Source organism: Nuphar pumila, chromosome 17 (assembly GCF_984573655.1).
Source record: "Nuphar pumila chromosome 17, dmNupPumi1.hap1.1, whole genome shotgun sequence".
In the NCBI taxonomy this organism is placed as follows: domain Eukaryota; kingdom Viridiplantae; phylum Streptophyta; class Magnoliopsida; order Nymphaeales; family Nymphaeaceae; genus Nuphar; species Nuphar pumila.
Genome location: NC_143265.1, coordinates 2,881,039 through 2,904,081, shown reverse-complemented (window position 1 = coordinate 2,904,081; position 23,043 = coordinate 2,881,039). Strand labels below are relative to the sequence as shown.

Below are 23,043 nucleotides of genomic sequence, written 5' to 3'. Positions count from 1 at the left end.
TAAATATCCTTCTCGCCCTATTTGGTATCCAACTTGTCATAAACCTCCTTATATACCTTATCCCTCGCGTTCCAAACTACTTTTTTAACTTCCTTCTTTGCTATCATATACTTCTCCAAATTCTCATTATCACGACTCTTACTTAAATTTCTATAACACTCTCTTTTAACCTTAATAGCTAATTTGACATCCTCGTTCCACCACGATGTATCCTTACCTAGCGGTGCACTGCCTTTAGACTCACCAAATACCTCCTTAGCCACCTTTCTCATGCCACCCGCTATCTTATTCCACATTGATTCTAAATCTTCCTCGAGACACCAATCAACTTCCTTAACTACCTGCTCTACAAACATTCCTTGTTTAGCTCCTTTCAGTGCCCACCACTTAATTCTAGGATCTATCCTATGTCTATTTCTTTTGCGGCATTGTCTAATTCTAAGATCTAAAATTAAGACTCTATGTTTTGTATATATACTTTCTCCTGGTATAACCTTACACTCGATGCAACAACCCCTATCTCTCTTTCTAAGTAGGAAAAAATCTATCTGACTCGTATTGACCCCACTTTTAAATGTTACTAGGTGAGACTCCCTCTTCCTAAACCAAGTGTTTGCTAAGATCATATCATAGAACAAACCAAAATCTAAAATCCTTTCTCCACTTCCATTTCTTTCTCCTATACCATAGCCTCCATGGATACTCTAAAATCCATCCCTACTAATGCCTATATATCCATTAAGGTCACCGCCGATGAAAAGCCTTTCTCCATAAGATATCCCTTATACTATTCTATCTAAATCTTCTCAAAATTGATGCTTAATGGAATCATCTAAACCTACTTGAGGTGCATAAACACTAATAATATTAATAATATCCGTACCTAATACTAATTTAATAAGTAAAATCCTATCACCCTTCCTACGGACCTCAACTATATTATCTATAAACTCACAACTCATAACAATCCCTACTCCATTCCTATTCCTATTTATTCCTGTATACTAAATCTTATATCCCCAATGTTCTATCACTTTTGCTTTCTCACCTACCCATTTGGTCTCTTGTAGACATAAAATATCAATATTTCTCTTACACATAACATCTACTAACTCTACCAACTTACCAGTTAAAGACCCTATGTTCCAAGTGGCTAACCTAATTTTATGGTCTTGGAGTGACTTCTTTACTCCCACCCGTCCAACAAAGTGAGGGAACCCTTGCCTATTTGACACCACACCCGGGCCCGGTCCAGTTAAAAAAAAAAATTTAAAAGCTCAGTCCTAGCCCAACTCTGATTCCATATGAAATATATTTTTATCCATTTTTGTAGCCCAGTCCTAGCCCAACTCTGACTGCAGCAAATAGTTTGATTTGTTCATATGAAATAGATTTTTATTAATAATTGTAACCATTTTTTATTTTATCTCAAAAAAAAAATGGGAACGCTGCCCCCGAACCCCTATCACACCAATTTTTTTTTGCTACACCCCTATTTGCCCCCCCGCATGAATCCTAGCTACGCCACTGCCTGTGGTGCTATAATGAAAAGAGTCGGAAGCACCAATAGAGCAAAAATTCACTCTTTAAGAGTGACTACTAGAGCCAAGAACACAAACACCAAATGTGCACACACAAAAACTCACAAATATAGAAAATGACTTAAAGTCATAAGTTGGATTTATTGAAGAAAGGAAGAGAAGGGTGTAAAAACCCATGCTTACAAGAGGGGAACACCTCCTCTATTTATAGAGGAGGAGGGCACAAGAAGGGACCACAAGGGGGCTCCCTTGTAGTCGTTGGGAGCCCCCAACGGTCAGATCTGACCGTTGGGGCCCCAACGACTACAAGAGTGGGGCCCCTTGTGGTTCAAACAAAAGGAAAAATAAAAAAGGAAAAGGTAAAAAAGGAAAAGGAAAAAATAAAAAGTAAAAAAATAAAAAGTACATTTGCAGTTTTACAAGAATACCCCTATCAGGTATTTTACTAAAAAGAATATGTATATATATACATATATGTATATATATACTTATATATAAAGTATATATATATATATATATATATATATATATTTTAACACGCCCCCTCAAACTTTACGGGGAGAAGACCGAAAGTTTGCTAAGGAGAAACATAAATCGTGGAGTCGGGAGCGCTTTGGTGAAGAAGTCAGCTAGTTGATACTCTGAAGTAACATATGGTAATGAAATAGTCCCTATGAAGTATTCGTCTCAAACATAATGGCAATCCATTTCGATATGCTTTGTCCGCTCATGAAAGGTGTGATTGCTGGCAATGTATATCGCACTTTTGTTATCACAGCAGAGCTTGGTAGGAGTGGAAATGTGGACGCCCATGTCAGCAAGGAGACTTCTGAGCCATACGATTTCCATAGTTGTCATCGCCATAGCCCGATATTCAGCTTCAGTAGATGATAAGGAGACCTTCTGCTGCTTCTTGCATCTCCACGAGATGAGAGATTCACCTAAAAAAATACAAAGACCCGTAATTGAGATACGATCATTGGGATTTCCTCCCCAGTCAGCATCAGTAAAAACAGTTAATTCAAGAGATGAGAAAGATGATAAGAAGAGTCCCTTGGAGATGGTATTCTTGATATATCGCACAATTCTCATTACGGCCGCCATATGAACCGTGGTAGGTGCGTGCTGAAACTGGCTCGCTGCATGAACCGCATGAGCTATGTCAGGACGGGTGATGGATAGATAGGTGAGGGATCCAATTAATTGACGGTAGGGAGTTGGATCTTCAAGAAGAACACCATCTTCAAGTCTTAGTTTCGCATTGATAACTTCAGGAGTCTCAACTTTCTTTTCATCAGATATTCCTGATTTGGTACAAATTTCTGCAGCTAACTTCATTTGAGATAAGATGTATTCTCGTGCGGAATAAGCCACTTCAATTCCTAAAAAATATCTCAAATAACCAAGGTCAGACATATCAAAAGTATCTTTTAGCATAGACTTAACATCATTTACTCCCTTTTTGTCATTCCCAGTGATGATCATATCATCAACATACAGCAGAAGCATAATAATGGAGTCACCTGTCATTTTAACAAAAAGAGCAGTATCAGTATAGCAAGAAGAAAAACCTAAATTGATTAATACATTACTAAACCTGTCATACCAAGCTTTAGGAGCTTGCTTAAGTCCATATAAAGCCTTTTTTAATTTTAAAACTTTTCCATTTAAATTCATACCTGGAGGTGGTTCCATATAAACTTCTTCATTTAAATTACCATTCAAGAAAGCATTTTTAACATCAAGTTGAAAGATTGGCCATTTTTTAACAGAAGCTATAGCAATAAGGGCTCGAACACTAGTCATTCGAGCAACTGGGGCAAAAGTTTCATCATAGTCTACCCCATACTCTTGGGCATATCTTTTGGCTACCAACCTAGCCTTATATCTTTCTAATGAACCATCACTCTTAGTTTTTACTTTAAACACCCATCTACATCCAATGGGTTTCTTGCCATTGGGAGGATCAATGATTTCCCAAGTTTGCGCCATTTTAAGGGCATTAAGTTCAAGTTCCATAGCTTCATTCCAATGAGCATATTGTTTAGCATCATTGTAATGAGATGGTTCATGAAAGGAGTGAAGAGCAAGTAGACATGCTTGATAATTAGGAGAAAAAGAGTCATAAGAAACAAATCTATTTGGTATCTTGGGAATGCGATTTGATCTTCTTTGAGAGGTTTCTTCTATCGACTCACTTTGAGAAAATCTTTCAAGGGCACAAGGAGGATTTCTTTCATTCCTTCTAGAGTAGACTTGTATTTGTCTTGAAGCATTTTCTTCTAAGTTTTGATCATTATTTGGATGTTCAACAAGATCTTCATTAAGAGGTTCACTAGGATCAACATGATCATCTATGATGTTTTCTTGAGGTAACAAGTCAAATAAAAAGGAATAGTCAATATTTTCATTTGGTTGATGCGAAAAACCATTTTCTTCTTCGAGGAATGTGACATCTTTTGGGATATAAAGTTTATTCTTAAGTATGTCAAAACATCGATATCCTTTTTGTTTTTCGCCATATCCCAAGAAAATACATTCAATAGCCCTAGGAGAAAGTTTATCATTTTTGCGAGTTAAAACAAAGCATTTACATCAAAAAATTCTTAATCTTTTATAATCGGGAGACATATTGTAAAGTTTTTCAAATGGAGAAAGATTTTTCACAGAGGATGAAGGGATTCTATTGATGAGATATGTTGAGGTTAGAACCGCTTCGGCCCAAAAGGATTTTGGGATATTTTTTGAAATCAATAATGTTCTTGTAGTTTCTATTATGTGCCTATGCTTTCTTTCCGTAAGACCATTTTGTTGCGGAGTGTTGGGACAAGAACGTTGATGACAAATTCCATTTTCTTTTAAGTAACTTTGAAAATCATTAGACATATATTCACCTCCCGAATCGGACCTAAGAATAGATAGATTTCCCAAAAATTGATTTTTAACCATTGCATGAAATTCTTTAAAGAAGGAGAAGACTTCGGATTTGCGACTTAGGAAGTATATCCACGTAAATCTAGTGAAGTCATCAATAAAGACCACATAATACAAAAAACCTCCTTTAGACAAGATTGGAGAGGGTCCCCACACATTGGAATGAACAAGTTCAAATGGCCGAGTGGTAAAGTAACTTCTTTGAGGAAACAGAGTAGCTTTAGATTTCCCAAAAATGCAATCTTTACAAGTCATGTGATTGTCTTTACAAGTATTGTTCAAAAAAGGGAAAAGAGACATTTTTACAAAATTTGGATGACCAAGTCTCTCATGCCAAATTCCAATACTTTTGTCTTTAACAAGATTGCAAGATGATTTAGATGGAAGCGTCAAAAAGTCCATAAAATAGAGATCACCCCTTCTATGGCCTTGCCCAATCAGCTTCTCTGACTGAAGATCCTGCACGGTGCAATCTTTAGGTGAGAAAGAGACTTGGCATCCATGGTCGGTGATTTGGGAAACGGAAAAAAGATTTAAATTAATTTTTGGAACGACTCTTACTTTAGGAACAAAAAAGTTTTGAGAATTTTTGAAGTCAAGTGTTCCAATACTTTCAATTTTCAATGACGTTCCATCGGCCGTTGAAACATAGGAGGACATGGGTTCGGAAAAAACATTTGAAAGAGAGTTTTTATGAGACGTCATATGAAAAGAAGCACCAGAGTCTAATATCCACATACCTGGAGGTGATGAAGAGTAGGCGATGGCGGCTCCGGATGTTGAAGGAGAAGACTTGAGAAGGTGTTGGAGAACTTCGGAGATATGATTAAGAGTTTCTTTGATATCTCCTTCTTTGGTACTTTCTTCCTTCTTTGGAGAACTTTATCCAACCGCGGCAACCTTTCCTTTAAGCTTTGGACAAACCGGTCTAATGTGTCCCGGTTCATTACAATAGTGGCATATAATTCCCTTTCTAGGCCCATTGCTATTTTTGTTAAAGTGGGGAGGTCTATATGCTTTAACATTCGATCCGGGCCTATTAACGGCCAAAACTTCATCACTCTTAATGCTCAAGCCAAGTCGAGTTTCTTCTTGACATATCTCGGCAAGGGCATCTTTAATAGGTAGGGCTTTGCTTCTATGGAGAAGAGATGCCCTCACTTGTTCAAATTTCGGGCGAAGACCATGGAGGAATTGAAAAAAGTGCTCCTTTTCAATTTGTTCCCTTCTTAGCTCAATATCTTGTGGAGCAACCCATTTAGGCTCAAGAAGGGCAAGCTCATCCCAAAGAGGGGTTAGAGAGCTAAAATAGTCCCGGACACTCATATCCATTTGTTTGGTGGAACGGATTTTTCTTGACAAAAAAATTGCCGAGCAAGATCCTTTTGGGTATACATACCCTTAAGGAAAAACCAAGCCTCATTGGCCCTTCTAAATTTGGCAATATTAGCACAATTTTTAAGGTCTACATTGTTCATAAACCATGCCAAAATTTTGGCATGGTTACTTTCCCAATCCTCAATTTTGGATTGATGTTCATTAATGGCTTTGATGCGCTCATCGCCATCTAAAGCTTTTTTAACTTCATTTTCAATTTTTGTAAGAACAAGAGAGGGTTCGGGAGTAGTTCCCATAACAAAGCCTCAAAGTTTCTTACCTCTTAGATGATTTTCTTTAGCGGAGGCCCATATGAGATAGTTGGACCCATTTAGCTTAAAAGAAAGCTCCACTTTAGAGTCACGTTCCATCGGTACCAAATATGCTTCCTTTCTTCAAAACTTTGAGAGGCACGCGTTCCAAGGTGACAAAAGAAAAGCCCAATTACCAACCGAGCTTTGATACCATGTAATGAAAAGAGGCGGAAGCACCAATAGAGCAAAAAGTCACTCTTTAAGAGTGACTACTAGAGCCAAGAACACAAACACCAAATGTGCACACACAAAAACTCACAAATATAGAAAATGACTTAAAGTCATAAGTTGGATTTATTGAAGAAAGGAAGAGAAGGGTGTAAAAACCCATGCTTACAAGAGGGGAACACCTCCTCTATTTATAGAGGAGGAGGGCACAAGAAGGGACCACAAGGGGGCTCCCTTGTAGTCGTTGGGAGCCCCCAACGACTACAAGAGTGGGGCCCCTTGTGGTTCAAACAAAAGGAAAAATAAAAAAGGAAAAGGAAAAAAGAAAAAGTAAAAAAATAAAAAGTACATTTGCAGTTTTACAAGAATACCCCTATCAGGTATTTTACTAAAAAGAATATGTATATATATACATATATGTATATATATACTTATATATATACGAATGTATATATATATAAGTATATGTATATATATATATATATATATTTATTTTTAACAGGTGCTCCCTGTTGGAGCCTCCTCCCCCAACCTTCTCCCTCTTTGTGTGTTTGTCGAGCCCCCCCCCCCCCCCCATGCCCAAGCCACTTGCCATGCACAGGTGGTCAGAGGTCCTCCTCTCTCTAGCTCGCAGCTGGCATAACCCAACCGCCATCAACTCCTCACGAGCCCTTTGCATCTTTGTGGCCGGAGGTCACCCTACGCCCAGTGTGCCCTTGCTTCGTGTTGGGACTGGTCGTGCCCTCCAACCCAGCCCTTGCTTCTTGCCATCCCCTTTTCACTAAGGACCCAACAGAACCAGATTCGAGATAGAGAGAGTGAGAGAACGTGAGAGAGAGGGGTTAAGAGAAGATAGCGTACCTGAAGGTCCTGAACATCTTCATCGTTGGAAGTCGGTGGAGGCCACTGGAATTTTTTGAGGTCACCGGAACTCGGAGGTCGCCGAAAACTCGAGAGAGAGAGAGAGAGAGAGAGAGAGAGAGAGAGAGAGAGAGAGAGAGAGAGAGAGAAAACAAAACCCTAAGCCCCTTTCGATTTTATTTTTTCACGGGTTTTATAAAATACCCATTTTATCCTCAGTAAAAAAACATATTCATGTGTAAATTTTTTTTAAGGGCAAATTCGTCCTTTCCACAATAGCGTCCCCCTTTAAAGGGGTACACATACCCCTTTAAAGAGGTACGCGTCTCCCATTAAAGAGGTACGCGTCTCCCTTTATCGGGGTACGCGTCCCCCTTTAAAGGGGGACGCATACCTCTTTAATAGGAAGCACATCCCTCTTTAAAGGGAATCACGTTCCCCTTTAAATGGGTACGCGCTTCCCTTTAAAGGGGGACACGCTTCCTCAATTGAACCTGCGCTTCCCCTCGCATTTCGGAAGCACCGCATTTTGCGCTTTTGAAGCGCGTCCCGGGGAAGCGTGCTTCCCCTATTCTATAGGCGTTTCCGGTAACTCTGGTTCTATGATACTAGATTTTTCTTTTTTAACTAGGAAAATGCCAACAATAAATGCAACAAAAACAATGGCTACAGCAGCAACAATACTACAACATAGTTTTCCAACATTGGAAAAGCAAAGCTTAAGAAAATTGCTCTTTTGTATTGACCAATATTACATGGTAGTGCTGCTTTGTTTATGTTCTTAGCAATCCATCTTTCTTTGGTTGAATGTGGAAAGAAGTCAACATCGACACTTTTTTTTTTGAATAAACTTTAAGATTGTTGTTCATTCATACTGGTGGAGGTTAGAAGGTTCTATTGTTTTGATGATTATTCATGCATCTTTTTTGGTTGGACGAGTGGTGCTAATGAATTTACAGAGTTGATATTTATCTTTTACAGGTTGCTCTTAAAGCTATGAAGCCAACTAAGGATGTAAGAGATGAAGAAATCATGACCCTTCGATCGGATATTGAGGTGAATTGCGCTATTCCTTTATTCATTTTGGTATTGATATGTTTCAGATTGTTACTTTTTAGATCACTGTCTTCTGCTGTGACCATTGAATTTTGATGCTGCAATGTGGATTTTAATGATTTTGTCATTTGAATCAGAGTGCAAGAGAAGAGGCAGCAACAGCTGCAGCAAAGCTTCAGGAAGCAGAATCGGAGGCAAAGTCTCTACGAATCATGACCCAGAGGATGGTTTTGACTCAGGAAGAGATGGTATGACTACTTTAAAAGCTATTTTTTGAGAGATTATGTAATCTTAGCCTGTGATTTTTTATGCAACTTTTCTTTAAAGTATTTTTAAAAATATTTTCAATAAAAATCTCGCGTTTAAACCGTGCACCAAATTATAATAACCGGCTCACACTAGTGGTGAAGTCCGAGTCGAACTTAAGGAACGGGTTAAAACTTTGTACTCCAAATAAAACACACTCCTTATTGCCTCGAAAATAAACCAATGCACAATTAATCCTATTACTATCGTGGTATAAAACTCATGAGTCATACTATGAAACTTTGGGAGAGGGTGATTGAGTCTAGGTTGAGGAAGGTTGTCATGATATCGGAGAATCAATTTGGTTTTATGCCTGGAAGATCAACTATGGAAGCTATACATCTTCTTAGACAACTTATTGAAAGATATAGAGAGAGGAACAAAGATTTGCATATGGTTTTTATTGATTTAGAGAAGGCATACGATAGAGTACCTAGGGACGTTCTCTGGTGGACAATGATGAAGAAAGGTGTTTCTCTCAAGTACATTAGTATAATTAAAGATATGTATGAAGGAGTAGTAACCAATGTCCGCACTTGTGGAGGGGTGACAACCAATTTTCCGATAACGGTTGGGTTACATCAAGGATCTGCTTTAAGCCCTTTCCTATTTGCGATAGTGATGGATGAGCTTACGAGATCAATTCAAGAAAATGTACCGTGGTGTATGTTGTTTGCTGATGATATTGTTTTGATTGATGAGTCTAGAGCTGGGGTTAATGCTAAGTTAGAATTATGGAGACAGACATTGGAAGCTAGAGGTTTTAAGTTGAGTAAGAGTAAGACTGAATATATGGAATGTCGGTTTAGTAAGCAACGAAGTAGTGATGGGAGTGTAGTGAAGCTTGGTGAGCAAGATATACCGGTGAATGATTATTTCAAATATTTGGGATCCATCATTCAAAAGTATGGAGAAATTGATGGAAATGTAAATCATAGGATAAAGGTTGGGTGAATGAAATGGAAAAGTGCTACTGGAGTGCTGTGCGATCGTAGAATGCCATTGCGGTTGAAGGGAAAGTTTTATAGGACGACTATTAGACCCGCTTTACTATATGGTACGGAATGTTGGGCTGCCAAGAGACATCATATTCAAAAAATGAGTGTAGCTGAGATGCGGATGCTTAGATGGATGTGTGGAAATACAATAAAAGATAAGATTCGGAACGAAGAGATACGTAAGAAGGTAGGTGTTGCACCCATTGAAAATAAGATGTGAGAGAATCGTTTACGGTGGTTTGGACATATTCGGCGAAGGCCTAATGATGCTCCAGTTAGAAGGTTGGAGAAATGGGAAAATATATTAGTTAAAAGAGGTCGGGGTAGGCCTAGGAAGACTTGGATGGAGATGATAGGAAAGGATATGAATGCTTTGAACCTCACCGAGGACATGGCGTTGGATAGAAATGATTGGAGGAAAAGGATTCATGTGGAAGACCCAAAATGAATTTCTTTTTTGGTTCATATCGCTGACCCCAATTGTTTTGGGATGAAGGCGTAGTTGTTGTTGTTGTTGTTGTTGTTGTACAAATGTTCAAGCAAAAATAAAAATTAATACAACGCAAAATAAATAATTGTGGCATAATGCCCTAAAAAAAATAAAAATAGCAGGTCTTCGTCTGCTCGTGAACTAGCTCCTGTTGTCCTCATATGTACGGCCTTGATATGTCTACCGCTGCCGCATTCCACCTAAAATCAATAAGCTCACGACCCACTTGTAGAACTCAAAACCAACAAAAAAACAAAGGAAAACTAGACTATCTTTTCTAGTTACGATTAGTCCCACTAAAACAATAATTGAAATGAATCTAAATATAACAGATTGCTACGACTAAATTTAAGAAATAAATCAACTTTAATTGGGAAAAGAATAGGTCACAATTTTGCAAAAAAAAAAAAAAACGGATTTTATAGAACACATGAAACTCGGTTTCGGTGTTATGAAATATGCACCAACCATATTTTTAATATCAAATCACATGAAGTTTTTTGCAAAAACGTTATCCTAACATGCGTATCGCTAATTAAAATGCTAACCTAATATATAAAAAAAATAACAAAACTAACAATCGATCTCTACAACTAACTAAAAAAAAATCACACAAACAGGTCTGGCCGACTGTTTGTGACTGTACGGGTATGGCCGGCAGCTTGGGTTGGGCCGGCCGGCTGCCCTAGCTGCTGGTTTTAAAAATCAGATTTTTACACAATTAAAAATCGAACTTTAATGCTGAAATAAATAAAAAAAAACTAATCTATATGCATGCAAACCTAAACTAGAGAAAGAAGGGATAAGAGACTCACTGTGTGGTTCGCCTCCGACGGATTGGGGAGAAGAATAGCGGCCTTTCCTCTACGTTGTGGCTTGTCACGCACCTCTGGAGTTGATCTTCAACCATGAGAAGAACCCAAACCAATTGGCCGGTGGAGGGAGAAGGGAAGAGATGGAAGAAGAAACAGGAGAAGAGGGGGGAGGGGAGAAAGAGAAGAGGTAACAAGAGAGGAAGGCATGAATCCCAAGGAGGAAAAAACATTCCTCTCTCCTCTTAAACTCCTTTTATAATAAGAGCTTAGGCTTAGAAGAGAGCTTTTAGAAATTTTCTAAAAAAACTTTTAATTTCAATAATTTTCAAAATGCTTCAACTAAAACATTATTTCTAAAAACTATGTTAGAAACTAAACTATTTATAAAACATAGGTGGGTCAAATATGGAGTTTAAAATTTTACCCGATCCGTTTTTCGAGGATCGATCCAAGACCATCAAATTGCTCCAAATTGCTCATTTTAACTCCAATTTCGATGAAATTTGAAGCAAAGCTTTCCTGCATGAAAACACATCAAAATCAACTAAACATGGGCATTTAAACATTGAGTATGCACAAGATCATGCATAAAAGTATATAAAAATATGAGTAAATATGCATGATCAATTTTCACATGGTGTTCATTATCTGATTGGGTTTTGTTGGATCTGATTGCAGGAAGAGGTTGTTCTTAAAAGATGCTGGCTTGCTCGCTATTGGAGTCTAGCTGTTAAACATGGTAATTTGTTGCTTATGATGGCAAAATTTGTTTGCTTTGTCAATTCAGTGTTTGACAAGTATCTTATTTAGACGTGAAAACATTAACTGGTGTGTTTTTTATCTTTTCTGAACATTGTGAAGTAACTGAATAAGTATTATAACATCAAAATATTGAAATAAGAAGGAATATGCATTTTATGGCTAATGGCACAAGCTTTCATTTTTTACTTGGGCTTTGTCAAGATCAGGTAGCACCAAGATGATCTGAGAAAGCCACCTGTTTTGACACCCAGTTTGGATGGACCATGGGTGAGGTTTGAGATTTGGACCTGGATGCATAGTTGGCAAATTTGGCGAGTTGACTCAGGAATCACCTGAGTTGACTTGGATCGGACCCCTAATGGGTCACCGATTCAGGTTACCGATCCTAATGCCGATTATAATTTTTTTATCATGTATTTTATGATTTTAATGCACAATTCTTATATAAAGTCACTTGTTATGAAGAATCTAATATTGTTCAATGAAAAAAGTTAATAATCATGTATAATTATATGTTTTTGTAACTTAACTGTTGACATATTAGCTTGAAGTTTAGTTATTTCCATGTCTTATTCATGTGCTTACACTATAAAATATAGAGTCCTGACTCGTCCGAGTCACCGAGTCAACCCGCTGACTCTCGAGTCAAGGAAGGACTGGGTGATCCGAGCCCGAGTCACGAGTTTTCCAACTATGCATGGATGTAAAATGGGTTGCTTCTTGGGTTACAAACATACCATTTTTAGAACCAAGCCACATTGGGACTTAACCAATATATACCTGAACAGGTGATGATCAAACCTGAGTCTTATGCAAGCAAAATTGGACCCAATCACACACATGCAAGGATGTGTGTGTCTGTAAGTAGGTGAAAGCCCTTGGCATTCTGAACCTGCTGGATTTTGACCTGATCCATTGGATCACCACTTGTTCTAAGCCCAGCGCAATGTCTTCCCAATCCTTCATAGATCTGGACCCAATGACTCATCACTCATGGAGGTGTGCTATAAAACTTAGGCCATGTCCCGACACAAATTTATTCAGGTTTGGGTCTAAAACTTTGTGCCAGACTAAACCAAATTACCAAACTCTAGGTGTGTGCATCTCTCTTTTTGACATGCTACTGTTCCTTTACTTTATCGAATTTTAGTTCATCAAAATGGGTCAATAGGAAAATTATCACATACTAAACATTTTGATAGCTATCCTTTTTCTATAAGTTTTTCTAACCTCATTGACTTCAACCTCTCCCTGCAGGTATCCATGCAGAGATAGCAGGCCCAAAGCATGAGCATTGGTCCTCTCTAGCCCCTCTTCCTCTTGAGGTTGTCCTTTCTGCTGGACAAAAAGCCAAAGAGGAACCTTGGAATCGAGGCTAGTAATAATTAATAACTTGGCATGCGTTTACAACTATTAATCAAATAATATAACTTAAATTTATCCTGCTTTTTTTTTTCCTGATGCAAACATAATGGTTTTATTGGAAAAAGCAACTCCTTGAAAAGCTTGTTATGCTGGGCAGGAGAAGATGATCCAGAGAAAAGAGCGAAGCTCGCACGAGATTTGAGTGATCTAACTGGAGAAGGCAACATAGAGAGCATGCTTTTAGTTGAAAAGGCCTTGCAGGAACTAGCTGGTTTAAAGGTACTTAACTTTTAGATTGGACTTTCTATTCACAAGTTGGTTTTCTTTGAGCTGCATGTTGATGCTATTTCTTGTTTAGTGTGTGTGTTTTACTTTCCTTTGTTTTGCAATCTTCGTTGCAAACAGATTTTCTTAAGAGTTAGAAGCAAGATGCGTGCACAAGCTACTGTTTCCACATAGGAGTCTATAAATGGGCTTCACATGGATTACCTAACACTTTGTACTGGCTAATTTCATAGTTTGTTTGCATAGCATAGTGATATTGAGGTTTCTACATATTATTTCCCTAATTTTGTTAGTGTTGCTGATTTCCATGCAGCAATCAAGAAAAGGAGGATCTGCCCATTCTGTCTTTAATTCTTGTGCTAGACCTAGATAGAACATTTGATATGGTAGATCAGCACTACGATAGAAGGGATGCGGTCTTCTAAATTCCATAGCCATAATTCCCAGGGGTGGACCAACTGTTGGCATGAATAAATCTTGGGTTCTTCTCCATAGCTAGATCAATTGCTAACTATTCATATTCCTTTCCTTGGAAGCTGACTTATTGACATCTATCCTTCCTTACTGCTGGAACTCATTCTTTGTGTTGTTCTAGTTCAAGACCCCCAATTTGTATTTGTGATATAAAATGGCATTTTGGAAGAGCATATATGAGGAACTGTGCTGACTTGGTTGTGTCAAGATAACTCCAGTGGCTTATTGATTTGTCAGTGATCTTTGATGACCTTATGTAACACATTTAGTTTTTCTATGAAAGCCATTTGACTTTGTGTTTCAGGAAAGCTTAAAGAGGGGGCATGCAAACAATGTCAATGGGTTGTGGACCCAGAGTGAACCGGATCTAATTCCAAAACCTGGTTTCTGTAGGACATTGATATTTTCAGTCTTATGATTGCTTGATGATGCAGTATCCTGGGGTTAGAGCAGGAATAATTGGCAGCCTCTTTTAATCATAGAGCTGTTGATTCTTTCATCAGATTCATCTCTCTATCGTACCTAGTCCCCTTTCTGATAATATTATTTAGTAGTTGTCTGGTTGAGTTGTTGTTACTTGTTTGGTTGTGAAAGTGAGGGTTGTAATGAAATGGACTAAATCCAAGAACATCACTTATGGACAAACAAGAACACGCTTCAATCAAGTAAAGTACTTGATTGGATAATCCAAACCACCATCACAAGGGTCAAAAATATATATTATTGAGTTGAGGAACTCTCCAAAGGAGTGAATAATACAATGGCCTTCAAGGTCTTTTATAGAGCAAAGGGGGCAGCTCCAAGTGGCTGTTGGGCTGCCCCCAACGGTCACATATGTGACTGCTGGGGGCAGTTGGAGCTGTCAGCTGAAACATATAAAAAATAAAAAGGTAAAAAATTAAAGGTTAGTCAGCCCCTAATGGGCTGACGCCTGTTACAGAAAATGATCGAAATACCCCTGATGGGAATTTCGGTTATATATATATATAAATATATATATATATATATATATATATATATATATATATATATATATATATATATATATCTTAACACCGCCCCTCAAACTCATGGTGGAACAATTGAGAGTTTGTCAAGTAGGAAGTGAAATCTAGGTGACGGAAGCACATTGGTGAAAAAGTCTGCAAATTGATACTCTGATGAAACATAAGGTAATGTGATGCTCTTCCTCAGGAATTCTTCACGAACATAGTGACAATCCATTTTAATGTGTTTTGTCCTCTCATGGAACGTATGATTGCTTGCAATGTATATAGTACTCTTGTTGTCACAACATAGTCTGGAGGGTTCTGTGATGTGAATCCCCAAATCCTCCTACAGTTGTCGCAACCATACTAACTCAGATGTAGTCGTTGCCATGGCATGATACTCAACTTCAGTGGAAGAAAGAGACACCTTCTGTTACTTTTTGCATCACCATGTGATTAAAGAATCACCTATAAAGACACATAAACACATAAACCAGTAGTTGAGCGTCTATCATTCACATCCCCTCTCCAGTCAGAATCAGAATATGCAATGACTTCTAACGAGGAAGAGGATAACAAAAATGATCTATGATTATAGAATTCTCATTACAACACTTATATGTACTATAGTGGGAGCATGCTGAAATTGACTATCAGGGTGAATAACATGAGAAATATCAGGATGAGTAATAGAAAAGTAAGACAATGCTCTAATCATTTGTCTGTATGGAGTTGAATCTTGCAGAGGTTCTTCATCATCTTTCTTCATTTTTTCATTTATGACCTCTGGAGTGTCAACCCGTTTTTCATCTACGAGTTCTGACCACTCAATGATTTCTGTTGCATACTTAGTCTGTGACAAAAAATAATCACGGGGTGAGTAAGCTACTTCAATTCCAAAAAAATATCGTAAAAACCCAAGATCTGTCATATCAAAATTGTCTTTAAGCACATCTTTGATATGATTAACCCTCTGCTTGTCGCCTCCTATGATTATCATATCATCAACGAAAAGTACTAGTATAACCATTCCTGCATTGGAGGACTTAACAAACAATGCACTGTCAGTAAAACAAAATCTAAAATGAAGCTGTCTTCACATTACTAAATCTATCATACCAAGCTTTGAGAGCTTGTTTTAAACCATACAGGGCTTGTCGTAGCCTAAGAGTTTTCCCATATGATAAATTCAAACTTGGTGGAAGATCCATATAGATCTTCTCGTCCAGATTACCATTCAAAAGCGCATTTTTTACGTCCAATTGAAAAATAGTCTATTTTTTAATTGATGCTATAAAGATAAGAGTTCTAACAATCATCATTCAAGCAGCTGGAGCAAATGCCTCATCGTAGTCAATTTCATATTCTTGACTATATCCTTTAGCTACCAATCTAGCTGTATATCTCTCTAATGTCCCATCCCATTTAGTTTTTATTTTGTAGACCCTTCTACATCCTAGAATTTTCCTTCCTTTAGGTAATGTGTGGATTTTTTAGGTTTATGTCTTGAACTTTTTCAAAGCTTCTAATTCATCATCATCGCTTTAATCCATTCTTGATGTTTTTTAGCTTCAAGGTAGGATGACGATTCTGTATATGAGTGTATAGTCATTAGACATGATCTATACCTTGGTTCAAATGAATCATAAGATACAAATCTACTAGGAGTTTTTAAAATTCTTACCGATTTTCTAATACTATTAGAGTCTACATCTTGATTTTGAGCAGAGTTACTGGAAGCGCCTAGGCAAAAGGGGAAGCGCGCTTCCGAAGCGCGAAACGTCGCGCTTCCGAAGCGTGAGGGGAAGCGTCCCCCCTTTTTTGGGAAGCGCGCTTCCCTTTTATGGGAAGCGCATCCCCCTTTTATGGGAAACGCGCTTCCCATAAATGGGAAGCGCGCTTCCCCCACGCTTCCCCCACGTTTCCCCCACGCTTCCCCCACGCTTCCCCCTCGCTTCCCCATTTTTTTCATTTTTTTTCGCTTCCCCTCGCTTTCGGTTCGCTTCCTAGGTCGCTTCCGGTTCGCTTCCTAGGTCGTTTCCGAGACGGTTCGGAATTTTCTTCTAAGTGGTCCCACGCTTCCCCGCTTCCTAAATTTTTTAAAGTGCCTCGCTTCCCGCTCCCGCTTCCCGTATCGCTTCCCGCTCCCGCTTCCTCGACTGGTAACTCTGATTTTGAGATCTTTCTAAAGCACATGGTGGGTGATCTTCGGTACGTCGATTATAAGTTTGTATGTTACTATGTGATAGGTTTATATTATTAAGACCATCATTTATATTTTCATTTGCATCATGAGTGCCTTCATTTTCACTCTCATGCTCATTATGAATGTTTTCACACCTTTCATATTCGTTAACAAGATAAAAAAGAAATGAATAGTCATAATTCTCTTGGATTTTCTCTTTGCTAAAACCATTTTCATTTTCAAGAAAAGTAATATTTCGTGAAACATATAATTTATTCATTTCCAATTCATAGCATCTATATCCTTTTTTATTTTCTGCATAGCCTAAAACACATAAGGGATTGCTTTTGGGGACTGTTTGTCATTCTTATTGGTAAGCATAAAACATTTACATCCAAAGACTCTTAACCTTTTATAATCGAGAGATGTCTTAAATAATTTTTCAATAGGAGATATGTTTTTAATATTTTTTGAAGGCATTCTATTTATCAAATAAACTGTCGTAAGAGCGATTTTGGCCCAAAGCACTTTTGAAACATTTTTTGACACAAGAAGTGTTCTAGTGGTCTCAACAATATGTCTATGCTTTCTTTCAGCTAGTCCATTTTGTTGAGGAGTTTATGGACAAGATTTTTAATGAATAATCTCATTTAGACTAAGAAGTTTTTTGAATTCTTTTGACACAAATTCTCCTCCGGAATCGGTTCTAAAAATTTGAATATTGATTTTGAATTGAGTCTTTATATAGTAATAATTTTTTTTAAAGCAATCAAATACTTCTAATTTTTGCTTAAGAAAAAAGATCCAAGAATGTCTACTATAGTCATCAACAAACACAACATAATATGATACACTCCCTTTTGATACAACTGAAGCCGGTCCCCATACATCCGAATGTACTAACTCAAATAAATTTTTAGACATAAAGTGTCTTAGCCCAAAGGGTAAAGAATTCATTTTTTCCAAGAATGCAATCTTCACAAACCAAATCTAATTCTTTATAATTGGTAAGAAATGAAAAAAATGTAATTTGGACACACTAAGATATCCTAGTCTTTTGTGCCAATTTTTTATATCTTTCTTTTCCACAAAATTACAAAAAAATTGTTTTGATAACTCAAGATTGTCCATTACATAGAGATCTCCTCTTCTATGACCTTGCCTAATCGACTTCCCAGACTGGAGATCCTGTATTACTTCTCAGATTGGAGATCCTGTATTAAACAATCGTTAGATAAAAATAATACTTTACAACTATGATCCGTAATTTGTGAAACAGATAAAAGATTTAAATTTAATTTTGGTATAATTCTAATATTTGGTATGTAAAAGTTTGATTGTTTTTGAAAAATCCCAAAACTTTTGATTTTTAAGAATGTTTTGTCGGTGGTTGAAACATAAGGAATTATCTGGGTTAGAGTGACATTCTAATAATATGGACTCATTTGGAGTCATATGAAAAGAGGCACCGAAATCTAGTATCCAAAAAGTCTTACCAGGGTTACCACTTGTAGATACGACCACTCCTGAGAAGGAAGAAGCTTGAGTTTAGAATATTGGTTGTAGCGCCTCTATTAGTTGAGCCAAAGATAGTGAACCAATGCAATTGGAGTCGTCTACATCATTCCTTTCAACCAAAGCAACTCTCTTATCATCTCGGTGATCTTCTTTCTTTCTTTTAGGTCAAAAGGGTTTGATGTGTCCCGATTCATAACAATGATAGCATATGATCTTGCCACCCTTTTTGTACTCATGATCACCTCTTTTGTCGCTTCTTTCATAGTTGTTGGGATTTCTCCCATTCTTATTCTTTAACTTCTAGTGTGATTATCGGGCTTTGACATAACAAGCACAGTTTCTTCATCCTTTGATGCAGATGACTTCTTTAATCTATTTTCTTCCATAGTCAATTCCTCACAAGTTTCAACTATGGATGGTACACCTCCCTTATGAAGGAGAGCCAACTTGGTTCCTTCAAATTTGGGCCTAAGATCATTCACAAATTGGTAGAAATGCTCCATTTTAATTTGATTTTCACGGAGTTCAACATCTTGAGGGCAATGCCATTTTGGCTCAAGAAGAGCCAATTCATACTAAAGGAGAGAGAGTGCATTGCAATATTCTTTAATACTCATCTCTCCTTGAGTCATAGTTTTTACCTTGTTTTGAACATTACATATGTGGGCAATATGTTTAAGATTATACATGTCTTTAAGATATTTTCATGCATCACTAGTGAAATCAAATTTTGCTAAGCTAAAACATTTATGAATATCCACACTATTGATGAGCCATCCAATCATCTTGGAATGACCCATCCTCCATTCTTTTCATTTTCTCTCATAGTCAAAAATGGCTTTAGACATTTCCTCTCCTTGAAGAGCGATTTCTTTTCCATTCTCAATTTTGGTGAGAATGAGTTTACGTTCTTTTTCGATACCGTCCACCAAACCCCATTAACCCTTTTCTCATTTTTTGTGCTTTACTATGGATGCCCATATCACATAGTTTGTATCATTTAGTCATACAGGAACGGAGACGATTACTTCCCTTTCATTCTCTATTCTTTTACAACAAGAAGAGAGAGAGAGAGGGTAATGAAGATGAGAAAGAGAAAAAAAAAGTAATATAAGATTTGCTTGAGATTGTGCGCTTCTCGATGCAATGATTTGTTGCTTTCTCCATGCTCACAATCTTCCTCCTCTTGATGCTATCCCGATTCTCATCTTGGAACAATGCTTCAAGAGCATCAAAGCTCTGATACCATGTAATGAAATGGACTAAATCCAAGAACGACACTTATGGACAAACAAGAACACGCTTCAATCAAGTAAAATACTTGATTGAATAATCCAAACCACCCTCACAAGGGTCAAAAAATATATATTATTGAGTAGAGGAACTCTGCAAAGGAGTGAATAATACAATGGCCTCCAAGGCCTTTTATAGAGCAAATGGGCCAAAAAGGGGCAGCTTCTGAAAAAGCTGAAAATCAGTTGAAAAATATAAAAAAGTAAAAAACTAAAGGTCAGTCAGCCCCTAATGGGCTGATGCCTATTACAGGAAATGATCAAAATACCCCTGATGGGTATTTCGGTTTACATAAAGATATATATGCTAATATATATGTATATATATGTATTTATAATGATTAAATAGGTAAATACCCATTAGAGGTATTTTGGTTATTTTAGTTCTTGTAATAGGTTGTGCCCATTAGGGGCACATTAATACTTTTTTTTTTATTTTGTTCTTTTTGTCTTTTTTTTGTTTTTATAGGGATTATTTGGTCTTTGATAGAATAAAGTTGTTGGGTTCTTTTTGGACTAGTCAACATAGAGTTGACTAGTCAATAGAGTTGTTGAAACAGTCTAATAGCTCTATTTGAGACTACCTCTTGTGTATAAATAAGGGTGTACCCCTCTTCAATGCTTCTCATGCTCAATAAAAAATATATCTTTTATGTTCTTGTATTCCTCTTTTAAATTTTTTGTTGCCTTGAATGCACTTAGTGCTTGTGTAATGCCTTTGTGCTCTTGTATTGTCCCTTAGTTGGACTTTTGTATGTGCACTTTGTGTTTATGATATTGTAAGCTCTTAGAGGCCCTTGTTTGTATTTTCGCGTATTTCATTACATGGTATTAGAGCTAAGAAATCTTTCTTGGTATTTTGCCTTTTGGGTCTTGGGATTCTTTGGTTCAAGTTCGTGCTTCATGATCGTTGTGTGGCTTGGATTCAAGGAAAATCTTGACCCGGTATGTATCTTAAATCTTTAGTGTTACTTAAGTTATCTATCTCATGCATTATGCATGAGAACACATTTTTTCTTATTTTTGAAAAGTTATTTGTTATTTTTGTTAAAAACTAAAATCTTTAAATGTTTTTTAAAATTATTGTTGGATTTATTCTTATTAAATGTTTTATAAGGTTTATAAAATTTGTTTGATCTTGTGAAATGATATATGTGTATGCTTTTATGAGATATAGTTTGAATCTTAGATTTTTGAACTTGTTTTATAAATATGTATATGATCTAGTATTCTTAAACATGTGTTGTTGGCATTTAGATGCTTTATTCGAACACTTCATGGTTATAAATGTCAAATCACATTTGTACTTATTGTTATATTGAAATTTGTTATTTTTGAAAAATTGTCAAATACTTTAAAATATTTATTTTAAAATGGTTTGGTGTGTCATTCATAAGTATGTTTTATGAGATTTTGCTTTGATGTATTATTATGTGAACCATAAAATATTTTATGAAATATTAATTTTTTTATGTGGTTAGTGAAATGAAATGGGGATCTTCGAAACACGTGCTTTGATTAACAAGAGCAAGTGTCAAGAATGACAGTAAAGCACAACCCTTAAAAAGGGTATAACTGGAAACAAAATAAAAATAAAAATGTATTCTTTATTGATATGAAAAACCAATTGCTTAAGAAGCATTGGGGTAAAATACAAGAGGGGCTGCACCCCTTTATATACACAGCTGAAAGAGGACTCAATAGAGCTGTTGGAATGTGTCAGTCCAACAGCTCTATTGCTAGTCAAGTCTGGACAGGACTTGACTAGCAACAGTCATTCTAGTTCAAACTGAACTAGATGACATAAAGACAAAAAAATAAAAATAAAGGAAAAAAAATACAGAAAAGAAAGAAATTAAAAATGTATTTATATATATATAATAATATAATATTATTATATATACATATATGTACAGTTTTACATTTTAACACTCCCCCTCAAACTTACGGTACAATGAGCGAAAGTTTGTCTAAGAGAAAGTGAAATCGGGGAGCAGCGAGAGGCTTTGTAAAGAAGTCTGCTAACTGATATTCTGAAGTGACATATGGCAGATCAATTATCCCGTGTAGATATTCCTCTCTGACGTAGTGACAATCCATTTCGATGTGTTTGGTGCGTTCATGGAATGTTCTGTTACTGGCAATGTAGATCGCACTTTTGTTGTCACAACACATTTGTGAAGCCTTTGTTGCTTCAACTCCCATGTCAGCAAGCAGTCGTCGGAGCCAAACTACTTCCATGGTCGTGGTTGCCATGGCTCTGTATTCAGCTTCGGTGGATGAGAGAGATACCTTCTGCTGCTTTTTACACCTCCACGAGATTAATGATTCCCCTAAAAAGACACAAAAGCCAGTGGTTGAGTGTCTGTTATTGGGATCACCTCCCCAATCAGCATCAGTATATGCAATTAAATCAAGAGAAGAGGAGGAAGATAAGAAAAGTCCTCGTGAAAGAGAGGACTTGATGTATCTGATAATACGCATGATTGCTCCCATATGAACAGAAGTAGGAGCATGTTGAAATTGACTTGCTGTATGAACAACATGTGCTATATCTGGTCTGGTAATGAATAGATAGGAAAGTGCCCCGACAAACTGTCTGTAAGGAGTAGGGTCTGCAAGAAGTTCTCCATCATCAATCTTCATTTTAACATTAACAACTTCTGGAGTGTCAACTTTCTTATCATCAGTAATACCAGACCTGAAAACAATATCAAAAGCAAATTTAGTCTGAGATAATAAATATCCTCTAGGAGAATAAGCAACTTCAATGCCTAAAAAATATCTCAACAAGCCCAAATCAGTCATTTCAAAATGAGATTTAAGAAGTGTTTTGATTGTTTTAACTCCCTGTTTATCGCTTCCGGTGATGATCATATCATCCACATAGAGAAGAAGCACAATGATCCCTGCATCAGAATTCTTAATAAACAAAGCAGTGTCAGTTAAACAGAATTGAAAACCAATATCAATCATAACACGACTAAACCTATCATACCAAGCTTTTGGTGCTTGTTTAAGTCCATAAAGAGCTTTTTCTAAGCGAAGGACTTTACCCTTAGGAATACTTAGACCAGGAGGGGGTTCCATATATACTTCTTCAACTAGCTTTCCATTTAAAAAAGCATTTTTGACATCCATTTGAAAAATAAACCATTTTTTGATAGAAGCTAAGGCAATTAAGGTTCGGACAGTAGTCATACGAGCCACCGGAGCAAAGGTTTCTTCATAATCAATCCCATATTCTTGGGCATAACCTTTGGCTACTAAACGGGCTTTATATCTTTCAAGAGTACCATCACTCTTGGTTTTA

At 37.0% G+C, this 23,043-nt stretch overlaps 1 protein-coding gene across 1 annotated transcript in view; it reads left to right on the top strand.

The window, feature by feature from the left end:
* The window catches only part of LOC149811364 (coiled-coil domain-containing protein SCD2-like), a 56,767-nt gene that overhangs the window by 13,242 nt on the left and 20,482 nt on the right, over positions 1-23,043 (top strand). The window contains exons 8-12 of the mRNA XM_089993573.1: positions 8,177-8,251; positions 8,389-8,499; positions 11,539-11,599; positions 12,880-12,996; positions 13,145-13,266. Coding sequence (XP_089849699.1) covers positions 8,177-8,251; positions 8,389-8,499; positions 11,539-11,599; positions 12,880-12,996; positions 13,145-13,266 — 486 coding nt within the window. The remainder of the gene's footprint in view (positions 1-8,176; positions 8,252-8,388; positions 8,500-11,538; positions 11,600-12,879; positions 12,997-13,144; positions 13,267-23,043) is intronic.